Genomic DNA, 23,553 nt, shown 5'->3' with positions numbered 1-23,553 from the left:
GCTGAATTTTGGCATCACTACTCCAGTCGTCACATAATCCTTCAGAAATCATTCTTATATCCTGATTTGATTCTCAAGAAACACTACACTCAATATTTTTGTGGGAACTGAGATCAATTCTGATTAACTGAATGCACCCTTGCTAAATTAAAGAATTACTTTCTTCTATTTTTCTTGTTCCAAGGCCCATATTTAAAATCATAAAGGGTTTTTTTTCATCCACCATGAGCGTCAAATTCAATTATTTTGTAATCTGCCCACAACCAAGAAAAGCCCACCCACAAAGTCAGCAAACTAACGAGGTTTGGATCTGTGTGGTTATGACACCCTACAGCTCACTGTGACACGCCACCTCTGCCCAGTCTGAAACACCGGCCACATTCAGTGACTAATGTCAAAATTGCTTTTTGTTATATAACTATAGATCATTTTATTAGCACACCATTAAAGTTTGTAGCTAAAGATATGGACTATAATGTATTGAAATTTTATTTTTAAAAAAAGTAGGCTTCTGAACATATATGCAGACAATCAACTTAACAAAACAGACAAAAGGACATTTTAACCAGTTCTACTGTTGCTAAAAAAATTTATTTTTGTGTCATATTGTTTTCCGGAGATGGAATTTATAATTCAGTTGTTGTTCAACTGTACGTATCTTTAAGTTACATTAAACACAAGAAATGTGATTGAACATTACTGTTTCATAATTCATAAAGACACAATTTATTTATTTACTTTCTTCACCATTTCAGCATCTAGGAGTATATTACATTGTGGGAACCAGTTGATCCATGCACAAGTTATTTTTTTTTTTTTTTCATCTGCTTTTTTCATTCTGTGGGTCCCAGCAGAAAACAACTGTTTTCCAAACAGGAACGTTCAGCTGCAGGCCCTGTTGTTTATAACTGGCTAATGTCTCCTTAGAAACAGACTTCATCAGAGTTGGGTAATATATGAAGGAAAAGACAAGTGAGAGTGATCAAATGTTTTGATAAATAAAGAAAACGATCTTCCAGATCCATAGGTCCACACAACTGCAATGAATAATCTACTGATCCGTGACAGCCTTTACTAAAGTTACCCAGAACACATCTGCAGTGTTTCCATTGTAAGACTGTTCCCAGAGAGATGATATAGTCATTTACACAATGACTGTAAGCAGTAAGTCACCTTACTACCAAGGATAGACGTTTTGCATAAACATTTTTCCTCTGTAAGTACATATTAAAATTCCATTTTCACTAACTGAAACAATATTGTCTACTTTGTTGACAAATGTAAAGGGAACGTCAATGCTGAATATCTAAAAGACATACAGGAGATTCAACAGCACCCTGATTTATATATAAAATATATCAATAAAAGATATCTTAGTATAAAGATATCAGTAAAAGAGTCACTTTTACAAAAAGATGGGGTTACACTCTTTAGAATAAAGCAGCTTGAAAGGTTCTTCACAGAAGAATCATTTTTGGTTCCACAAAGAACCATTCAGACTAAATGTTTTTTTGTTTCTTTTAAATCTTTGTAATACAGAAAGGTTCTTCAGATGTGTCTTCACAGAACCATTTAGACATAAATGACACTGCAAAGCACCTTTATTTATTTATTTTTAGAGTGTTTTGCTTTTGCTTTTGCTTTTCATGCTCACCAAAGATGCATTTATTTGATCATAAATGATGTAAAACATTACAACAGTTCAAAATACAACTTTATGAATATTGAAGAGGGAAAAAAAATGCATGGAAGAAATCTAACAAAAGAAAGCAGGTCAGACCGAAAACTTAAGAGTCCCTTCCAGATTTATGATTACAATAGCAGCATCACATCATCGTCCAATAAGGTTAAACTTGTCTGTCCTGTGCAATCAGCCTCAACACACTAATATAACAAGCACTCTTTATTAATTCAATCGGTTTAGCTTCACCACCTGCGCACAGGTCATGTTAGATTTAGCGTACCTTCGTCCAGCAGCCCAGTGATGAATCAGATCCAAATCATGGCAGGATTTGGCTAACGGAGCAAAAGAGCTCTCTTCCTCGTTTCTCCAGTTCCCTCTGACAAAGGAGTGAGCAAAGTGATAGAACCCCACCTGTTAGAGAAGACAGCGCTGACACACGCGTTACACACACACACACACACACACACACACACACACACACACACACATTAAACACATCCTACCGTTGAACGTGGATGACTCCACTCTAGAACAAATGTACATGTTGTTTTCTGCTTGAGACTTAATTGAGCTGTTAATTAAGACTCAAAGGAAAGTGTTTTTATTTCTGTGAATGACAGGATCGCATCATAATTTACAAAAATCATGTTTCTAGGGAATCACATCACATCCTAATCAATCCTTGTCTTGACTTTTCTCTTTTGTTAATAAACAGTACTAGATTATGAGAAAACAACTTAAGGTTAAGAGTTCATGGTACTATCAGTACAGTTCCACTACCATTTTTGACACTTTTTGTTACAGTAATAAAAAGCCGAACATATATTAAGAATGTTTTGATCAGAAACTGTGCCAAATGTTCATTTCGAGGAAAATCCCTAGGGTCTGCATTTCTGTGTGGAAATGTCCTCAAAGAGCAGAACTGCTGAATGTTGAAGATGTTGAAGTGATATTTAAACACATTTACAAGCATAGTCAGAATAGATTTCTACTCTATTACCAGCTCCGCCCACAATAACATGCAGGGGACTGATTTATAGTGAAACCCTACTGATTTAATAACACATACTGGGGTTGGACGTAATACTGTTAACACTTGAGAAACAGGTTAAGCTGCTCCCTTATTAAGGTGTTTGACCAGCATTTGCTTTTAACAGAGCTTCCCTTCTTAGTGGAGATCCCTAAAATGTTTCTACAATGGAATGTTGTCTATGAAACATCTGGATGTTGTAGGAGGGAATCTGCTTCTCTCTTCTTTCCAAAACGACCCTTTTATAGATTAATAGTTTTAGGGCAGATGTTGAAGTTCTTTTTCGCGTTCCTTCGCATTTTAACACTGGTGTCTGATTCACGTTAGAGCAGTTGCAGGTCTTTACTGGACGCTGGCTTCGTGAAGTTGTCTTTGGCTGGTTTTTGTGGAAATATGAATGTTTTTCTGGGAATATTAATGTTTGCTGTCACTTTGCAGCGGCAGGTCTGTGTTGTTTAGACACAGTCTTAGTATTTGTGGTTTCCTGTGATTCACTATTCTTCTCCGCCGATGAAGTCTTAAGTGCTCATAAATCGCAAAGACTGCTTTTTGGAAGTCTGAAAAATACATTTACTAACACTATTAAACAAAACTTCTACTAAATACTATTTGCTTATAAAAATGCAGATCTTATGCTGAAAGGCCTGCACATCCTGGATTTGCTGAGTTAGATGTGTTCCTAGATCAGGGTTTCTGCTTCTTTTCCCAGATCACATGTCTTACTTCACTTCACACATCTTGCTCATTTGAGCTGGATGAATATGCCTGTTGGATTTTGCAGTGCCTCCTCTTGTGGACACACGTGATATACATATTTAATATCTACAAAAGTGACTGTACAATGCTGAAATGCTGAACAAATGTATTTTACAACAGTTTATTATTTTGTAAAACATATTTAATGTGCCAATTTACGTACATGGTGTTCAGGTGTTAATAAAGACATTTATAAAGGTTTCTTTTTTAGCATTCAAAATGAGATTTTTTTAGGGTAAGATATCAAATCACCTTGCAACCACTTACCTTAAAAAATGTAGTATAATTGTTTTAATGTCGTCAAACACAATGCTCTGTTCCAGTAACAAAGCCAGCAAACTAACAAGCGTGGACGGCAAGGTCGTGACACCCAACAGCTCACTGTGACAAGCCACCTCTCCCAACTCTAAAACGTCATTTACATTTAGTGACTAATGTAAAAATTGCTATTACATAACTTTAGGCTAGACTATTTCATTACCATTGTCAAAGTTTACATTTCGTGTAGCATATTTCAGTCGTCATTTGTCATTGCTGCTGTTTTAAAACGCGGTGCTAAATGGTTTGGTTCCTCACACACCATCAGTATTAATTGATCTATTTTATGAATTTAAACAGCTGAAGATCTGGAATGTAGTCTTCTAGGCGTATGCAAACATACAAGTTTTGATGACTACTAATACATATATTGCTGTGTAATAAGAATACAGTTACTCCGCCTCTTGTTTGAGGTATTTTGCTGATATATTAAGTATAATTATTTCCTGGAAAGACCTTATATGGGCAATGATGTAACGGTTTGCTTGTTTTTTGCTGACAAAGTCACAGAATAAAAATAGTAGCAATAGCAACTTTATATTATGCAGGATGTTTTTGCACTTGCAATATTAAAGTTAATCTATTTTAAACCGAACAAAAGGTGATAAAATTCAAAGAATTCATTTAGGTAATTAATAATTCCAGACTTGATCTACTTGATCTAGGTACATTTAAAATGTAAACGTTAGGTTACATACAACTCAATAAATATGATTCAACATTTACTGTTTTATGATTCATCTGAATAAAACAGACATGATTATATTAAGAAAACACATTCGATAAAGTTCTTCTATCTTGAAAACCACAGAATAATTAAAAAAATATAATTATGAGTTCAAAGACGATGTGAAGATGTAGTGAAATATACAAAAAAAAAAAAAAAAAAAAAAAAAAAACACTGCAGATTTAGTTTTCGCATACACATTCATTGGCTCTCTTCACAGTAGACAACTTTGTTTTCCAAACGGGAGCGTTCAGCTGCAAACACTAGTTTGTGACTTGCTAACGTCTCCATAGGGCCTGACCTAATCCGAGACGGGTCCTCGTGCTGTATCGAGCAAGACAGAGGAAAGAGGCCTTAGGAGTGACATTACAGGACAAACTAAGAGAAAACCTCTTCTAGATCCTTACCTTCACAGCTGCGATGAAGGAGTCGATAAGGTGATAATCAGCTGCCCCGTGACCGCCAGTACCAAATTTACCTGGAACTCTCATATCTGCAGTGTATTTTGTGGTCTTTCTGGTAAGGAAGTCGAACACTTTGATTTCATATCCATCGTAGGACAGTTCCCCCTTGTTAGAGAATAAGCCAAAATGTGTTAAACCCTTCACGGGTCATCAAAAGAGCTGAAATGTTTGCACGATGAACATGACGTCCCACCTTACTACCATGGATCGAAGTTTTGCGTAGACATATTTCCTCTGTAAATGCTACCATAGTGAAAGCAGCAGTCAAGCCTCCCTCAAATTCCATGTTCACCACCTGCAACAAATCAGTAATAAAACCACGCATTCTACTTTGTTGTCAAAAGTAAAGAGAGCATCATTGCTGATTATCTGAGAGACGAGTATAAAGGAGATTCTCCAACCTGATTGGAGCACACGTCATTGTCACACTCGTACACACAGCGGCCGTAAGGTCCTGTTCTGAGCGCTTCACTCACAGACTCGATGTCAGGAACTGAGCTGGAGCAAATCACTGACACTGGCCAGCCAACAGCACCCTGATTTATGATGATAAATAAAATGTCACCCATAAAAGATATGCTCTTTTTGTGCCATATACATCATATGATTATAAACTTCACTGAGCAGAGCAAAGAATGTAATTATGTGTCACTTTTGGGGGGTTTTAAGATGTTTTTGAAAGAAGCTTTTCCAAGCATGCAGCTATTTAAATAAAAATACAGTAAAACGGCAATATTGTGAAATATTATTACAATTTAAAATAACCGTTTTCGATTTGAATATATTTTAAAATGCCATTTATTCCTGTGATGCAAAGCTACATTTTCAGCCTCATTGCTCCAGTCTTAAGTGTCACACGATCCTTCAGAAATCAAGCAACTTACAACTGAGGAAGAGCGAAAGGCAAATAGACTCAAGAAGTGCTTGCAACACAAAGTTTCTAGTATTGTTGAAGGTAAATAGTATCTAGACATGGAGAGGTTAAGTGGTCACGTGGTGACACTTTACGGATCAATTTAATCTATCCCTGCTGAAAAATATAGACGTTTCTTTTTAAAAAATCTTACTGCCCCCAAACTTGTGAACCGTAGTGTACATGAATACATTACTCTTTTCACTTGATCCAAATAGATTTTCTTTGCAGAGTACGCACAATCTCCCTCTACAGGACAGTCCAAACAGCGATCTGCAGCATTCGCTGGCTAGGAAAATTGAGATTTTCTTTTTTTTTGCCATTCATTTCATTTTCTACTTAATATTAAAAAATAATAATTCATAATAATAAAAAAATACCAACCTTGTTCTTTTTTGTGAAGTGGCTAAGAGACCCAAATGACGAAACTTTAACACACCTGACAAAAGATTTAATTAAATTTTAGTATTACAAGTACTAATACACAAAGAAGCTAAAAATGTGATACAGAAGTTAATGTGTTTCACTCATTCCTTTTGTTAATTCACCATCACATCTCTTCAGCCCAGCTACACCACATGTGCATGTTACTGTCAATACGATACATGTTACACTTCAGTACCTTCGTCCAGCAGCCCAGTGATGAATCAGATCCAAATCATGGCAGGATTTGGCTAACAGAGCAAAAGAGCTCTCTTCCTCGTTTCTCCAGTTCCCTCTGACAAAGGAGTGAGCAAAGTGATAGAACCCCACCTGTTAGAGAAGACAGCGCTGACACACGCGTTACACACACACACACACACACACACACACACACACACACACACACACACACACACACACATTAAACACATCCTACCGGCTCCAGATGTTGAATGTGGATGACGTCCCCGATCACTCCACTGTCAATCAGCCCCTGAATTGTTAAAAAAGGATATGTTGTTTTCTGCTTGAGACTTGGATAGTTATTTATTAGGACTCACAAGGAAGTGTAAGTACTTTAATTCTGTGGATGACAGGATCGTATCGGAGAACGTGACACACTGCGAGCATGACGCCACTCTGAATGCACGCCTCTACAATCTCTGTGCAGTCCTCCTCGGTAACCTTACAAAGCATTAAAATATAAAAAAATAATATAATAATAAATAAAACAACTATAAAATTACATCATACACAAATGTTTGTGGCTCGACGGCACAGAAGAGTAAAAAGTAGTAGTTTGTGTACTTTTTGTATTTGTAGTGGTTTCGTGGTTTTGAAAAAGTGTACTATTTTTAAGTTTAAAATGTATTAACTTAAAAATATTATGTTGTATAACGAACATATTTGTCTTACATTTCTACCAAAAAAAGTTTTAATATATATTTTATGTATAATAAATAATTTTATGTACAGTTATGTCCATTTATATTTGCTATATTATATTTTGCTGACCAAAACATGTTCCAAGTTACAGTTATATAATGAGTACGGGCTTATAATGAACAATCTTTAATTCACATCGCAATTGGAGAAAAGGATAAGGAATTGCAACTCTTGTACCACCCCCTTTTCAATGGATCATATGTAATTGGACAGTTGGCCAAAACCATTGCAGGGACATGCGTGGGCTATTTCTTCATTACTCCTCCATTAATTAGGCAGGTGAAAGGTCTGGAGCTGATTCCTAGTGGGCCATTGGAAGCTGTTGCTGTGAACCCACGACATGCAGCCAATGGTGCTCTCCGTGCAAGTCAAATAGACAATTGTTAGGCTTCAGAATTAAAACAAATCTATCAGAGAGATGGTAGGAACATTAGGAGCTGCCAAACCAACCGTTTGGTACATTCTTAGAAAAAAAAGAAAATGTATTGGACAGTGCTTCATAGTACAAGTGGACAATGACCTACAAAAGCAACCCAGGAGTTTCTGAAGATAAAAAGTGGACAATGTCCAAGTCAATCTCTTAATCTTTACATTTAGCATGGATTTCACTTGTTAAAAACAAAACTACAGACAGAAAGACCCACAAATAAAATAACTGAAGTTGGCCTGGCAAAGCATCACAGAGGAGGAAACCCAGTCTCTGGTGAAGTCCATGAGACTTAAAACAGGCATTACCTGCAAAGGATCCTCAACTAAATATTTAACAAAAAAAACAAGAAAATCTTTTCATGATTATATTTATTTGTCCAATTACATCTGAGCCTCTGAAAATGGGACTGTGCAAAAAAAATGGTTGCAATTCCTTTTCCTTTTTATGTTATATTTTTTATAACGCCTTTGAATAAAAGCTTTCTGTCTGCAGTTCAATTTCATCTTAATTACATACAGAGCCAAATATATGATACCTTTTTTGCCCTTTAAATTTTCATTTACAAATAAAAAATGTGCTCATTATAGAAGAGGAGCCTATAAATCATGTATGCATGAACTGCATTTTTTTCTTTTTTGTAGAGCCCAACAAAAGCATCATATCATGGAGCCTTCCGGCAAACACTTACAGCCATTGGTTTTTCCAGCAGTACATGGTAGCCTTTCTTAGCTAAAGCCACAGCAGGGTCCTGGAGAGCAATAAAACTGTTGGACACTGAACCCATTCAAAGCAGACAACTTAAAGTGCAAGCCATTAATCATTAAAAAAAAGCTAAGCACACCATGCTAAACAACAGAACTCAATCATGTGAACACTGACCACACAAACCACACACCTTATGAAGACGATCAGGAGTGCAGATTAAAACCGCATCTGCAAATTTCTCCCGCTCTGCTATGCAATGCCAATCTATGTGAACAAAAAAATCAAGGCATTTGAAAAAAACAGAACAGTTATAATAATATTACTGTATCAAAAAGATGGACATACCACTGAAAGTGTTCTCATCGGATACTTTGTGATGTGCCTGAAGTTTCTTTCGAGCGAAATCCCTAGGGTCAGCAATTCCCACTACCTGTGATTAATGCAAGGATATGTTTATTTACATGGCTGACTATTGCAGTGATATTAAAACATAAGTCATACCCGCATGCGGTCAGGAAAAATCACAGCATAGCCAGAATAGTTTTCCCCTCTGTTACCAGCTCCAACCACGATAACATCCACAGGCGATGACATTATAGCGGATTCCTGCTGATTAAACAACACACACACACACCTTTGAGCGTTTCTTACTACAAATGATCAATAAATACTAGATATACCTACCTAATTTGGGCTATTTCGTACATAGTCTAGCATCTCGCATATTACCTTGCAGAACAGAATGAGGATCTGTGAGGTTGAGACTTTGCTTTATAGGTGTGTCTTTAACTTGACAGGATAATAAAGGTCAGTGTGACTCTGGGATGGGTTAGATACTGCTTACTAGAATGCAGTGCATTTTAAGGCATTTATAAGCACTGATGATAAACCATATCTCATCTAAATACATTACAGCGAACTTTCTTTTGTAAGCAGGTCAAACGCAGTGAGACTTTACGTGGAGAAATCAAGGACGGTGTCGTGCGTTCTCAAGCGTTACCTTAAACATTAACGAAATCCCAGTGCGCTTTAAACTACACGATAACTAATCTTGGTCCTGAAAACGGTTAGGACCCTATAAGTGCTTGAGTACGTGTATACACACAGGTTTTTACTCGTGAGAAGGCTACACGAAAGACGCAGAGCTCGGTTCATTCACTGTTTTGTTAATTACTTCCTTGTTTACCCCTGAGCGATGACGTGCGCATTACGCGAGAGCAAACCGGACGCGACCGTTGCTGACGTCACGTCGTCCGAAAGCCGCGTACATTTTCTTCCAAGAAACACATGCGATTTTTAACATCCTCTGAGAGCATCCTGGACTAAAATGACAAAGAAACTACGTAAAGCAAAAACGCAAAAACGTATTGGGATAAAGAAATCTCTGTGAACTCTTGATGTTTATAAAACGTATAATTTCAATGATATTTGCAGGTTTGATTAAAGATATATATCTATATAATATATATATATTTATATATATATATATATATTTCATATGATATATATATATATTATATATATATATATATATATATATATATATACATATTGTGTCTGTGTTTTATATGTGTTTGCTTCTTTTCCCACGTGCTTCTATATTTGGGTTTAAGTACTCTTCAGGAAATACAAACCTGAGATTAAGAGTATGGCACTTCTCCCTCTTGTGGACTCAAGTGGTTAATACAACTTCAAGAATTAAATCTGCAGTGATGTAGAACTTTTCATTTCATTTCAAGTTAATTTAATTTAAAACACACACATACATACTCAAAATGTGCAAATTGTTGCAAAAACTGCAAGTTTAGTTTGTACGCCCTGTGAAACATTGGATTTTTTCCACTCAGCTCTCATCTTTTCACAACTCACCCACAGATGTCACCTTTGCAGCCACATCATACAGCCTGCTGTGTTGGAGGGCATTGTTCTAGAAAATGTAGAGAGAGGTGACAGACTGTTGTGGTGTGGATTTTCTTCTAAGTCGCACAAGAAAGAAAGTGACAGTTACTTAACTTAAAACTTTGTCTTTGAAGACTGGAAGGTCTTACGAACATCCTAACAAAAACAAAATATCACCCTGTGTCCTCTCCTCAAATCAGAAAACTGCTGAAGAACCTAAACCCACTAAGCACAACTAGTTTCCAATGGAGATAACATCACACTGTTATAAATTATTTATTTTATTTTATTTTAAAACTCTGGCATGACCAGTAATGTCTTGCAGAGTCATTTCTGGACATAATTTGTTTCAATAAACCCAAAAAGACACTGACTAGAACCAATAAATGATTTTCAAACACTTTCAAATATGACTGTTTCTTTCATGTCTTATATTAAAAACTATACTACATTTGTTACAAGATTATATAATTTATGACAACAACAACTTAATACCAACAAGTCTGGCAGCATAATTACATCTAAATTCAAAACGAAACATTTTACACACAAAAAAATCTAAACACACTACGATTGAGAATTTAAATATCAATTTTTCATGCATTTGAAAGACGTTTCTTATGCTCGCCAAGGCTGCTAATATTAAAGAAAAAAAATATATATCCATTTTTTATTTTAATATATTTTAAAATGTAATTTCTTCCTGTGTTAGCAAAGCTGAATTTTGTACATGTCAAACAAGCCTACTTCAAATATTAAATTTGACAAAACCTATTGTAGATTAAAACAAAGTACTTAAAAAATGACTATTACATAAAGATCAATTGTAAGAGACTTACACAATAACTTACAGAAATATTAGCAAATTTATAATTAGAAATTCTTGCCATTATATTTCCCTGATTAAACATATATAAATAAACACATATACCTTTTTGCCATCATTTAATCTTGTGTATGTTTCATCTCTAGTGTACAGTACATGGACCAGAGACTTCTCGTTTTATTCTAGCCTTCAGTCTGCGCAATTCTGTATGGCCGCTGTCCACTCTAAGCCCGGTCTCTGTCAGAAGCCAAGCTTTGTCGAGTTTCTGTTGCCCATAGTTCTGCAGGGCAAAGCGCAGAAACAATTCAGCAAGGCATTGGGTTCCCAGACCAGTCTCCACGCACAGCAGAGCCTGTTCCTCGTGCAGCTCCAAGGCTTGAAAGTAGTCCTGTAACCCAGACTCTTCATGGGAACACAGCAACAGGCTACGGCCTCTGCGGCAGTGGTCCTCCGCCCAGACCCTTTGCTCCTCTCTGCCGTCTGCGCTGTGGCCCTGGATGACCTTATTCAGATCAGACACCGCCCTCTCATGGAGCCCCAGGTGGGCCAGACAGGCTGCACGCTGCCGGAGGTACTGAAGCTTCATCTCACTGACCGCTCGCACAGCTAGTGTAAGGAGGGCTAAAGCTTGCTCCCACTGACCAGTTTCAGAAACGCTGCTGGCCTGCTGAGAGGCTGCCTGGAAGCACAAGATCGCTTTATTTGCCTTGAGCAATGAGCAAAATCAATACAAACTAGAAGCAGAACAGCAATTGTACAAGGGCTGAATGGATAAAAAATTCACAATCACATAAACACACGTACCATACATTACCAAAGAAAGTACCTGTGCTAGGTGTTTCCTTTGAGCCGACTGTAGAAGAGTGATTAGAAAGTCTAGAGTTGCTGGTTCTTTCTCAGACACCACACTCAGATAGTTGGCTGCCACTTTGTAGTTCTGCTGCCAGGCCTTCACAACACCCCACCTGGCCTTAGCTGCGGCGTCTCGAGGCTCTTGACCGAACACCTGCTTCAGGTGCGCACCTGCAGCATTCACCTCCCCTTCACAAACATGAAAGTTTGATTTCACATAGACACGGCCCACACACTTGACTCCTGTATGCTTTATACTGTCCCTACCTTTGGCAAGTAGTGTATCTATGTATAGCAGGTGCCACCTGGGTTCCCTGCAGTCAGTGTTCATCAGCGCTCCACCAATCAGAAAGGCCTCTCGAAGGAGCTCCTCACGGCAGGGTACAGGGTTGGCCGACAGAGTCTCTGACAGGCTGCTACGACAGTGCTGACCCAACCATTCACTGACGAGCTTCCGCGCTTTGTCTTTAAGCGACAGCATGCTCTGAGTGACCTCCTCAGCTCCGCACTGAAGGGCAACCAGTATGTCCAGTGTGCATTCCTGATGAATTATTGATATTATAGTGTCGGTTTACAAGCATATAGGGGAAAAAAAAACTTTGAGTGTCTGTAATATCAACCACTGATGTTAAAGTATTGCTTATTTAGAGTTCTGTTTATGTTACTCACCAATTAAAAGGAAAAAATACTGGAAATGTGTAACACTAAACCAAGAATTCTCAGGTTATCTATGCCTTAACCTTATTACCATGTGCAATAAATTATGAAACCACCTGCAAAAACATGTTTTGATCAAATGAGGTGGCTTTTTGCTACCGCACCTTCTGCTGGTTCAGCATAAGAAAAGTGAATCCTCTTCCACACAAAGCCTGCACATGGTCTGGGCGCTCTTTAAGGATTGCGGTGAAGTCAAAGATAGCTGTTTTCCATTGGCCCAGCAAAGCATAACATCTCGCTCTCTCCAGCAGGGAATCTATTGCACCACCACCTACAAAATAATCAGTTAACTTGGTAGGAAATATAAAACAACAGTGTCCTGAATTACCTTTTTCTCTTTCTAATACGATTTATATTAAGCTGATCATATGAGTTAAAATTATAAAATCAACAGCAGAAGCAAGTATCTGAAATTTGCAGAAATAAAAAAGGAAACTGCTGTATTTTTAGTTAGATCAGTTAGATGGAATCAGCATTGTCATTTCCTGTTAGCATTTAGACTTTCCCTCTACATTTGTTTATGATAATCAGAAATATTTTGTAATGTCAATGTATATATTACTGTTTTGTATGTGCCTGAAAACAGGATGCCCTCTTTACCTGAAGCCATAATGGCAATGGACAAATAGGCCACAGCTTCCCTTATTGCACTTTCTGCTTGTTGGCCACAAAGTATACGTTTGGAAGCAGTGTGACAGTGTTTTTCTAGAAGGGCTCGGTCTTGTAAAGATGTTACAGATAAAAGGGGCCTCAGACAGCTAGTGTCTCCTGAATTGATCAGCTTCTTCAGTAGCTGTAAAACAAGAAATTACAAAAATGAATGTAGGCTATTTTGTCATGGATAGACATTTTTATGCGATTTAATTAAGGTGAACTGTATAAGAAATATAATTCAGCACCTGATAGGCATCATAGAGGAAGCCTCGATGCAGTTGCAGTATTGCAAGGCGTGCAAGAATCGGTGGCCGTGGGGCTGTGTGCTCAATGTTCAGAAGAAGACGATAAGCCTCTTCAACACGACCCAACTGGTATAGAGCATCTGCTGTGAGAATCTGGGGTCCATCGGCCCTGGGTTGTAACTCCATTAGAAGAAGAGCAAGCGTGTGCACACCAACAGCAGACCTATAAGGAAGCATAGGAGACTGAATAAGTGCTGTCCAGTTACTCACGTAGGGCTAAACTACTGCAGAGCTCAGCTACAACCTTAATAAAATGCATCTGAATCAAGTCCAACCCAAATGTTTAATGGGACAATTGTTACTATCTGTTTATATTAGATTTTATCCGGCTGGTCATTTTTATGCATTCATTATCCAACAAAGTTACAACATTAACCAAAAATTTTTTTTATTTTAAAGTTGTATCTGTTAACATTAGTTAATGCACTAAAAATGAGTAAGGTATAAATAATATACTATTATCTATTTATATGCAAAAAGTACAGTACATTTTCAGGGCTCAGTGTTTTTTTATTTTCTGTAATAAAGTTCAACATTATTTTATGAGTGTTATGTTATTGTTTTATTTTTAATCCCCTTCAGGTGTTTATTCACCCTTGAATTAAACTAGAAATGAACCAATAATAAAATTATAACCCCTTACTAATAGACGGATTCCCATGTCATTGCTGATCAGGGAACAATATTACAATTCTATACTTTTTAATCTAACAGAGAAGCAAAATCTGTGATTTTAAATTTTACAGAGTAAATTTAGGCATGACAGCATTTCAATTTAAAGAATGAAAAATGGATATAAATTTTTATATTTGGTAAAGATTATATTTAACACTCAAACTACAAAACGTAAAGTTACAATGGGAGATTAACTATTTCTGGTTCTTCAGAGAACCTTTCCATGAAAATATAGAATAATTATGAAGAACATTTTAATCATCTGAATAAACTTTTTCTACTATAACAAACCTGTCGTGCAATCAGATGTTAAAGGTCCATGAAACCATCAATGTCAAAAAATAACTGTTATATTTAAGAGTTTATTGTAATCCATAACAATACCGATATATTGTGCATCCCAAAAGATATGCCACGACAAATAAGCTTCAGCCCAAATGAGAAAGACAAGCAAATGTACCTCTGTTTGATGTTGGTGTGACCCTCCTCATGCTCTTGTTGAACACTAGGATTTGTCTCAGCTCTTTGCTCTTCGGTCCCCTCAAGCATGACTCTTCCCTGTTCCAGCAACACGGTGCACAGCAACCCACGGTAATTCCAAGGCACCAGGCACCTAACAGTTACAGAAGCATCCTGAAGCTGTAATTGGCTTGCTGTGCTGTAATCTAGAGCAGTAAGGTAGTGTGAGCCGGTCATCATACGCAGGATACCCCTTCCACAGAGAGCACGGACACAGCTGGGTGGGTGAGGAGTACTATGCTCAATCACCGCTTGGAAATCCTCCAGAGCACCTTTATGGTCTTCGGTGAAGAGTCGGGAATACCCTCTGAGCACTTGCACGGTGTTCTGGTAGCTCTGCTGGGATGGAGCTGCAGCGGCGAGCTGGCTACTTATGGAAAGAGCTTCTCTATGTTCTCCACGCAGGAGGAGGCAGTCTGCCAGACGCACCCGCAGTTCCCTGCCTCCTCCGTCCGACTCCAGGTGGCATAGAGCTCGCAGCTGAGCGATAACGGGATCCAACAGCTCCACTCCTTTTGAAGACCTGAGGTCAGGCCTCATAAGAACGGCCTCTCTGAACTCCGAGACACCCTTCTCGGCCTGTTGACGCAGCTGGATGCGAGCAGCTAATCCTACTCCGGTGTCCGAGAAAAGACTCTGGAATTGCTGTCTTGCTGTGGCTGGATGAAGCGCAAAGCCGTCACCTAGATCTTTGCAGACTTCTCTTGCTCGCCCTCCTGCGGAAAAATAAGCAGCTGCTCTGCCCACAAGTAAACAAGCTCTTTTCTCTGGCGCCATTGCGCGTTCAGTCTGTGATTCACCTACTTTAAGAGCCAGCGACAAAGCTTCTGTGCTTTCTGTGAACTTTCCGGATGAAAACAAAACTGCTGCTTGCAGCTCTCGTACTTGGATGTCATCTGGTGAAATGGCAAGTAAAAACTCAACAGCTTTAGGAACATCGATGTCTTCACTTGCTTGTGTAGAACTCTGCCCCTTAGTATGGAGAATGGAATATCTTGGAGATATATGCTGGTAAAAAGTTTTAACTAATAGCTTCACATACTGAAATTGCCTTTCTTTAACTAGTCTAATAGTTTCTGATTTATTCCCACGAAAGGCCTGCAGATAAAGCTGAGGAACCTTAGGATTTTGCGAGTCGGAGAGTAAGCAGGCCAGAGCTCTAGTTAGCTCCAGAATTAATCTTGTGCGACCCTCAGGTTGAGGCATTTGTTTTCCCTCTAGAAGAGCAGAACACCGTGCAAAGATCTCATCTGAGGCATGACCTGTACCTTGAAGGAAAGTCTCCATTTTATAAAGAGAAGCAGACACATTATTGGGGCATAATGTAGACAGAAACACAGCAACAAGTCCTTTACTCAGGCCCTCAATAGAATTGTGTGAAACTCCGTCAAGCCAGGCCTCCAGCATTGAGATCACCTCCTCTAAATGTCCTGCGTTAAGCCCACGCATGTGTCCTACAGTGGAACCCGCATTATTTCCAAAAGCATGCGTGTACAGAGCTGCAGCTCTGCCAGCGTCCCCAGAGAGCAATATTTTGTCGCCCTCTCTGCACAGTTCAGCTGCTCCTTTATGTTTGCCATTCATCTCCCTTCTGTGTAATTCTATTTAGATTTGGATAACATTGCCTTCACGAGGGTCTTCGATGACCTTTAAAAGTATTGAAAACCACATCATTAAAAAGCATAATATATCTTGCTCTCAATAACATGCAGTGAATGTGTTAAATTGCATAAATGACCCTATGTAGCAAGGTGTTTAAAAATGTCTTCCTTTAATCTAACTAGTTTATTTTTAAAGTAGAGTGATTTTCTATTTCACCAGTAAATATTCATTGGACACTAGTACTTATTAGAGTAATGTGTAGCATAGGGCCTCAGTCTATTTGTAACTAATAACTAATCATTATGTCCTTGTTTCCAAGTAGCTATTCCAGCATTACTAATACTTTTTTTTATTTAGCACTTTATTTTACAGTCATGTTCTTCGTGTACATACTATGTACTTATTGTAGTAATTACAATAACTAGGTAATAACTAGGAACTAACCCTCAACCTATACCCCAAAGCCTGTTTGGACAGTGACTAGCAGCAAACTAGTAAATCAGCATTAGTTATTAAATTAATATAGATACTAGTCACTGCTGGAAGTAGTAGGCTGTCTAATTAATAATGTTTATTTTTTATTTTTATTATTCATATTGAAAAAGGTCAGCGATGGGTTATATTTAAGTAGCATAATTAATTACAAGCAACAGTTACTACAGTAGTCCGATCTAAGCAATAAATGGCAGAACCTATCCCTGCAGACACCAATTTAAAACAGATTACTGTAGAGCAAGACATTATGCCGTCCAATAATACATCGTTCACACCTCTTGATAATAGTTTCCTCACCTGTGTGTTTGAGGGTGCAGTCCACGCACTTTCGGTCGACTTCTGTCTTAAACGAGTTAAACATTCTGTTGTGAGATGTACCGCATATTCCGCATTTAGATGGACCACGGATCAATGTTGCTACTTTTTACAGCTGTCAAAAGACGCGGCTATCTGTTAGAGAAAAACTTAGTCCCCCAAAAAAGAGCCTCCAGCCGAAACTCAATATGCCGACCCCATAAGTGAAAGACGATAGGAAGACGAAACATAAAAAGAAAACACTTTAACATTAATACTTAAGGCAACGTTTAAGTCGTTAAAAGGTAATATTAGCAAAGTTACTGTGGCCACGTACTTGTTCTCTCGTAAATATGCTAATTATTATGTCTAAGATACACAGCGCGTCTGTCTTCATTCAAAACTCGTAAGAAAAAAAGAATAAAGTAAATAATAAAGTGGCCATGGTCTTCATTCAGTCACCTGTCGAGAGACTTTGTTACATCCAAATTCCAAAAACTAGGCGAACATTCGCTTCCCTCAGCATGTGTTCACTGGTTGCTATGGAAACGACCAACTCCCCTAACAATGTTGTGTTCTCAGAACATTTTCCAAACGTTTTAGTTTCTTAACTATTACGTTACAGAAACTTTATTTCCGAAAACCCAGAGAATGTTTATATAAGTACCTAGTTAAATGTAAACAAAAAAGTTACACGTAAATAATATTCTCTTATTATTATATGCCTGCAGTGGCGTTTTCTCGGTAATGTTGCTTTTATTTACGTTGTTTACTGAATGTATCCCTGTGAGGGAGCTACAATGTCCATAAAAGTATTTTTTTCAAATATATAGTCTAATTTTAAATAAAGTTAAAGAGAACTGGACAAAAACACAGTCAAGCGCTAATAAAAGAGTCAGATAGTTTAATATAAAGCTAATTTAAACTTACATTTCATATCAGTTTTCTCTGTTTGAATGGGTATTTTTGGAGCGGAAGATGTAAAGTATTAGAATTAGCAAAGGAAATTTTTGGGGTGGGAATTATAGTTCACATTTCCCAGTGAACAGGGGCTACTGTATGTTTCTTCGAACTGACAATATACAGCCTAGCAAATAGGTTATGGTTATATACAGGTCTGGAAAAATGAAATAAAAAAAGTGAAACTGCTTTTGATCTTCGGTGTGGTTTAAGCAGAAGTCAGATGAACCTGGGGGAACCAGATGAAAGGGGAATTTCCTTCTGCATCGTTCAGAGGCCACAGCAAGTGTTTGCTGACATTAACTAAACTTAATGTCAGAACTTTTCTCTGTTCACGGCAAGGACACTTTCTTCGGTCACATTTTCCATTTTAGAACTACATGTTGCTGTCTAGATCTGAGAAAGACACATTCCACACATTCATTATTTATTTATTTATTTTATTAAGAAAAGTAACAAATGTATACTGGCGTGACAATGCGAGTATGAAATAGCACTTTCACACATGTACAATAAAACTGAGAACTTAATAACACAAACAAGCAGCTAAGTTTTTCCCGAAAACTACTAGTTGATGGATGCTGAAACTGAAACAAAATTTCATCAATTATCATTTAAATATTCACATTTGTACAAGTATAGTGACACAAGGCTGCTTCATATAACCAAAAATAAGAATTGTAATAAGTTAACCTATGGTATGCATAATAATCTGCACTACTTTTATGCTTAAATAAAGCAGTTTACAAAGGATATTTTTAACCACGACTGAGTGATTCCAGATCATCTTCTGTTGAGAGTTCCTGGTGATTGATTGTGAATGCAACTGCAGCTCACACACATGAGAAGACGCGGTCCAGACGAGTCGGTTTTACGCGCTTGCTTGCAATTGTTCTAGCTTCTCTTGCAGTTCCTGGGCGCAGCCTGATAGGTTCATGTAGTGTAATGCTGAATAGATATTCTCCATCGTCGCTCCACTGCTCTGGCTCCACAGACGTAGCATGTGATACTGCTTTTCTAGATAGGACGGGCCTGTTTCCAGTTCGATCCGTTCCATCTGATCATCTGACATAGAAAGCAGTCGCAAAAATTCCTTCCAGCGCGTGACAGGAATCGCTCGTATGACGGTGTAGAGCACTGGTGCCGGCCAGGACTCCTTCTGTAATGCCTGCATCACTGGGGGAAAGCAGATATGGCCTTTAGATGCAAAGGTTGAGAAAGCCCAAGCTCTCACACAGAGTAGGCCTATCAGTGCCAGATGATTGTAAGTTATATAGAAAAAGAACCAACGTGCATCATCAAAACGTTCATTACAATGTACGTATCAAGTCTAGTCACTGTCTACAGGCTACATTCTTAAAAAAAAGTTAGTGTTCAGGAAACTTTATGTAGAAAAAGTTAGAAAATCATCAGTACTTTATCTGTTTTTTTACTCATTGTTTTTCTCTAGGACTGTACAATTGATAAGCCAGTTGCACTTTGGTGAAACGAGACTGAGCGAATCCCCAGTGTGATATGAAAGAATCAAAGAAGTGCCTAATAAAAGCAAATATTATCGTGACAGCTAACACAAAAATTCCTCCTTTCTCATTTACTTGATTTACTTAAATATTCTATTTTTGACAACATACTTTCTGCTTTTAGTCAGCACTTTTTTCACAAATTTTTACACAACACAAAGGCTCCTACCACACAGAGGAAGCAACTAAACGCATGTGAGTTATTAGAAGTTACTATCTGATTAAACAGTTCTCAGAAGTTTTCAGACTTTGTAATGTAAACCTGAAGACTAGCTGATCACAATCAGTTTCACATATACGCCTACGTGTTTGGCAGAAGGATGAGACAAACAGTTGAAAAGTTGAAATATTTAAAAAAGCGATCACAAAACTTGAACTGTTTGACTAACAACTTTGCATATGAAATGAGCAAATCTTTTACTGCATTTCTACTATAACAGCCGCCAAGCTTAACTACTCCTGTGTCGATTAAATGAATGAATGAGCGAATGAATGAGGCATTTATATAGCGCTTTATTGTGTATCGCTATACACCCAAAATGCTTTACAATCATGTGTCTCCTGCAATCTCACCAATACTACTATAATGGAAGTTTTGGTCAAAATGCAAAAATCACTGATAATTACTATATAGTAGGTGAATAAACCAAGAATAATAGGTCGGAATTCACAGTACTCAAAAATTCCCCTGATGACCTACAACTTCTGACGTGACTCTGAAGTGTGCATATGACGGACTATCCCATGAGGTCACAGGAGAGGATTTATGGATGGCATTGACGTGATTTGATAACTGCAGTACGTCCCAAACACATTCATACTATAAAGAATGCAATCTTTTTGTGGGAGCAAAGTAACTACTTATTCAAGAAAGTGCCCACTTAAGATGCAAGTATGCGATTTCATACGCAGCCCAGTTCCACGCACACTCTCACGGCTAATATTGCATACAACCAACCCGTTGCACGTTGGAGGTGGATTCGATCAGAACCACAGTACAAGCCTCTTCGTATATGCTTGTAAATGCAATGAAATGTGAAGGACGTTAGCTGTGATAAGATGATTCACAGGTTTGCTTAAACAACGACAGAACGCACGTCTACGTCTTTAACGGAGAGCGGTCCATTAAAGAGGCAATTGCGAGAAAGTCTTTGGGAGAAAATCCTGCTCTTCTGCTACATACACAAAAAAATCTTTGCAAAAAGAGTGCATACTTTTAGGGGATAGCATAAGTAGGCAAATTGGGACAATAAAATATACATCATACATGACGATGACGCATGTTATACAAAATTGAAAGAGTTAGTTTTGAGTTTAATGTTGCAGTTTTGACTGCAGAGTAATTTCTTATTGATTCTCTACGTTAGGACAGTTTTTATGTTTTATAAAATTACATTTTGGGTTTCCGTTTGCTATCAGGGGCCCCATGATGCTCTGTAAATCTCCGCTGAGAACGCCGGGTGCGTAGCTGCTCACTGGTAAACCTTTATAAGTGGCTCCATTTCTTTCCTTTAAAGACAAACAAATGCTTATCAAGGCAATGCTCGTCACATAAATGTCATAAAACATTTCCACCTTGTTATTTAATTGTACTTAACGGAACATTTTTAATAAAAAAAAATACAAACCATTGGCGTGGGAATGCTGATTACATTATTAGGGTCATCTGCTGAAGCAAAGACAAAATTCACTTATCTTTAATATCGCAACATGCAGATTTTCTATTTAGGACGTTTTTCAAACCACAGAATTAACATTGTTAAGCTGCTTCACGGCCACTTTTAAGGTATAACGAGCTTTATTAATCTAAATCAAGTAGATGTGAGTGTATATGAACCTGGTGGAATCTGAATGGGTGGATGCTTGCCAACATGCCAGATTCTGGCTTGGCAGCAAAGCCATCGCCGTCTGCAGAACCAGATGAGAAGAAACGAGAGTAGACCACCTAAAAAGGTCACAGTGACCAGTACCACCAGCAACAGCGGGTATGGTTCTGAGAAAAGAGACAATGTATCACACAAAATCGTCTTACTTTGAAAGCTTTGCATACGGGTCAAAGACGTCAAGATGTCTGCGTCAAAATAAATTTACAAAAGTGATTTTATGTCCATAGGAAGCACTTTAAATGCAAGTAAAGTAAATGTCGACTTTTAAGGCTTTTGAAGATTTAAAATTTGGTTCAAATAATGTTACACTGCCATTCAGTGTGATACAATATATGTAAAAAAGTAAACGACATGCTTATTCTGACATATTAAAATAAATAAAAGAGACCAAATTCAGATTTACTGTGTATTAAATTAGTCCAAAAATATTACTGACAAATATGGAAAAACATAGGATTGTGGCAAATTATAAAAATTTAAAATTACAACTTATTAGTATTTGTGAAAGTAATCAGTCTTAATAAATAAATAAATGGATTTTTTTTGTAAATATGTATGACAAAACTGTTGAATGACGAAAGTAGTGGGTGTTTTCTGTAATATCAGGGAAAAATTAAACTTAACAGAACAGGGTTGGAAAAACAACCATTTAAAGCAGTATTACTCTTATTGTATTCATGCTTTAAACCCTTTTTCGTCTTTGACTCATATACAGTATATATTTCTTAATATACATGTAAGGATGTTGTGATACCTTGTGTTATAGATGAACAAAATGATTTGCAGGATTCATTCTTGCACTTATACCTGCAACAAATTACATTAAGCAATAGGGCATTTATGACAAACAAATAACTATAACTTGACTACAAATGTATTTACCATGCAAACATTTTCATGAGTCAAAAAGAAAAAAAGATTCATCATATTCTTTGGTGTCCTGGAAATTGTGTTTCATTTCTAATAATGCTGGTGAACATCATTACAAACGCAGGAAATTCTGATGCGGATGCTAAACCTTATGCACAGGAAAACCACAACCCGTTAACCTACATGCTAAAAAAATATAAATCCTTCTTCTCCACAAATAAAGCACTCCCCCAAATATCCACCAAATATTCAGAAGATGCACAGAAAATGTGAATGTTAGACTCCGTACTTAACACAGCTTATGCACTGTCCACCTTCGGGAAAATATCCAGTCTCACACACTACTGCTGTGGTTTTAGCTGTTTTTTGGTTACAATTCTTTTTACATTTGAAACCTGAGTACAACATAAAGAGAAAAACACACTGTTCAGTTATGGTTTCCTAGCCACAAGATATTCAGCATATTTTTCTGCTTTTTTATTATTATTATTATTATTTAGAATTCTGTAAAAGGTATCACTTTTGTTCCTTGGAACTAAATGACCTTCATTTAACGGTAACTTACATGCCGCGCAGTTTTGGCAACTCTTACAGGGTTTACAGTGATTATTATTCTGGTAAAACCCAGATTTACAAATGCAGACTCTGTCCTGTGTTGCTGTACAGTTGACATTCTCTTCTTCATTAGCTGTAAAACCAGGAGTCTTACATTTAGAAAAAAGTCCACCTTAATACAGTTGTACCATTTTCAAATGCCTAAATTCCACAGGCATTAATTTGAATTTTTATATTTTGAGATTTTACTTACCGCTACCATCACATAATGTACATCTCAAACAAGATGTCAGATTATTTGGTAAATCCGTATAAAAACCGCTTCCACACATTTCACATAAGTCTTCTTTTACTCTGTAATATCCTGCAGGATGTATCACAATAGTTTTAATTTCTTTTCAGCAAATACGTTCCATAAAGGTCCATGTTTTATGGGTGTTTTTAGTATTTTTTTGATTTTAGTTAGTGGGAGGCATGTCTGTTTACCTGGTGAACATGATCCATCTGTCATGGGTGGAATTTCACTTTG

The 23,553-nt window shown here is 37.4% G+C and overlaps 3 protein-coding genes across 11 annotated transcripts in view; all 3 read right to left on the bottom strand.

Annotated features, from left to right (window-relative positions):
- Positions 1–3,575: 3,575 nt before the first annotated feature.
- Positions 3,576–9,585, bottom strand: zgc:154075 (uncharacterized protein LOC556929 homolog). Of its 8 annotated transcripts, none has more exons than XM_043225454.1 (15): positions 9,396–9,585; positions 9,080–9,124; positions 8,897–9,004; positions 8,741–8,825; positions 8,586–8,659; positions 8,379–8,438; positions 6,892–6,999; positions 6,752–6,808; positions 6,515–6,645; positions 6,277–6,331; positions 6,089–6,181; positions 5,381–5,515; positions 5,173–5,274; positions 4,923–5,084; positions 3,576–4,839 (listed from the first exon to the last, which is right to left on the bottom strand). In XM_043225454.1, the coding sequence occupies exons 3-15, from the start codon at positions 8,987–8,989 to the stop codon at positions 4,717–4,719; spliced, it is 1,278 nt and encodes a 425-aa protein (XP_043081389.1). In that variant the 5' UTR covers positions 8,990–9,004; positions 9,080–9,124; positions 9,396–9,585; the 3' UTR covers positions 3,576–4,716. The 8 variants fall into 8 exon arrangements, with proteins under 8 accessions (XP_043081389.1, XP_043081390.1, XP_043081385.1 ...); XM_043225455.1 differs by having other exon boundaries at positions 8,897–9,001; XM_043225450.1 differs by having other exon boundaries at positions 9,080–9,585.
- A 1,640-nt stretch (positions 9,586–11,225) lies between these two features.
- ttc34 (tetratricopeptide repeat domain 34) lies at positions 11,226–17,760 on the bottom strand. Its single transcript, XM_043224226.1, has 8 exons — positions 17,237–17,760; positions 14,784–16,489; positions 13,589–13,811; positions 13,290–13,482; positions 12,794–12,960; positions 12,240–12,513; positions 11,947–12,161; positions 11,226–11,799 (listed from the first exon to the last, which is right to left on the bottom strand). The coding sequence occupies exons 2-8, from the start codon at positions 16,424–16,426 to the stop codon at positions 11,263–11,265; spliced, it is 3,252 nt and encodes a 1,083-aa protein (XP_043080161.1). The 5' UTR covers positions 16,427–16,489; positions 17,237–17,760; the 3' UTR covers positions 11,226–11,262.
- An 856-nt stretch (positions 17,761–18,616) lies between these two features.
- The window catches only part of si:ch211-112c15.8 (tumor necrosis factor receptor superfamily member 1A), a 7,567-nt gene continuing 2,630 nt past the window's right edge, over positions 18,617–23,553 (bottom strand). Inside the window, exons 4-12 of one of the 2 annotated variants that reach the window (XM_043225469.1) lie at positions 23,511–23,553; positions 23,278–23,388; positions 23,035–23,157; positions 22,759–22,864; positions 22,354–22,406; positions 21,551–21,706; positions 21,342–21,382; positions 21,108–21,222; positions 18,617–19,369 (exon numbers count right to left, since the gene is read on the bottom strand). The exon at positions 23,511–23,553 is cut by the window's right edge and continues 30 nt beyond it. In XM_043225469.1, coding sequence (XP_043081404.1) covers positions 19,065–19,369; positions 21,108–21,222; positions 21,342–21,382; positions 21,551–21,706; positions 22,354–22,406; positions 22,759–22,864; positions 23,035–23,157; positions 23,278–23,388; positions 23,511–23,553 — 1,053 coding nt within the window. In that variant the 3' untranslated portion in view covers positions 18,617–19,064. The remainder of the gene's footprint in view (positions 19,370–21,107; positions 21,223–21,341; positions 21,383–21,550; positions 21,707–22,353; positions 22,407–22,758; positions 22,865–23,034; positions 23,158–23,277; positions 23,389–23,510) is intronic. The other variant, XM_043225471.1, reaches the window with a different exon arrangement.

Source organism: Puntigrus tetrazona, chromosome 23 (genome assembly GCF_018831695.1).
Source record: "Puntigrus tetrazona isolate hp1 chromosome 23, ASM1883169v1, whole genome shotgun sequence".
NCBI classification, from domain to species: domain Eukaryota; kingdom Metazoa; phylum Chordata; class Actinopteri; order Cypriniformes; family Cyprinidae; genus Puntigrus; species Puntigrus tetrazona.
The sequence above is the reverse complement of the archived record's forward strand: the minus strand, read 5'-3'. Positions and strand labels throughout refer to the sequence as shown.

What these genes read in the sequence shown, in the direction of transcription:
- ttc34 (XM_043224226.1), bottom strand. Translation starts at nt 16,426, where the DNA reads ATGAATGGCAAACATAAAGGAGCAGCTGAACTGTGCAGAGAGGGCGAC. An exon ending in TCCTCTATGATGCCTATCAG is followed by an intron (nt 13,483 to 13,588) that starts GTGCTGAATTAT and finishes CTTGTTTTACAG; the next exon opens with CTACTGAAGAAGCTGATCAA. An exon ending in TTATGCTGAACCAGCAGAAG is followed by an intron (nt 12,514 to 12,793) that starts GTGCGGTAGCAA and finishes ATAATTCATCAG; the next exon opens with GAATGCACACTGGACATACT.
- zgc:154075 (XM_043225447.1), bottom strand. An exon ending in CACTGGGCTGCTGGACGAAG is followed by an intron (nt 6,332 to 6,514) that starts GTACTGAAGTGT and finishes ATCTTTTGTCAG; the next exon opens with GTGTGTTAAAGTTTCGTCAT. An exon ending in CCTTCATCGCAGCTGTGAAG is followed by an intron (nt 4,840 to 4,922) that starts GTAAGGATCTAG and finishes TGCTCGATACAG; the next exon opens with CACGAGGACCCGTCTCGGAT.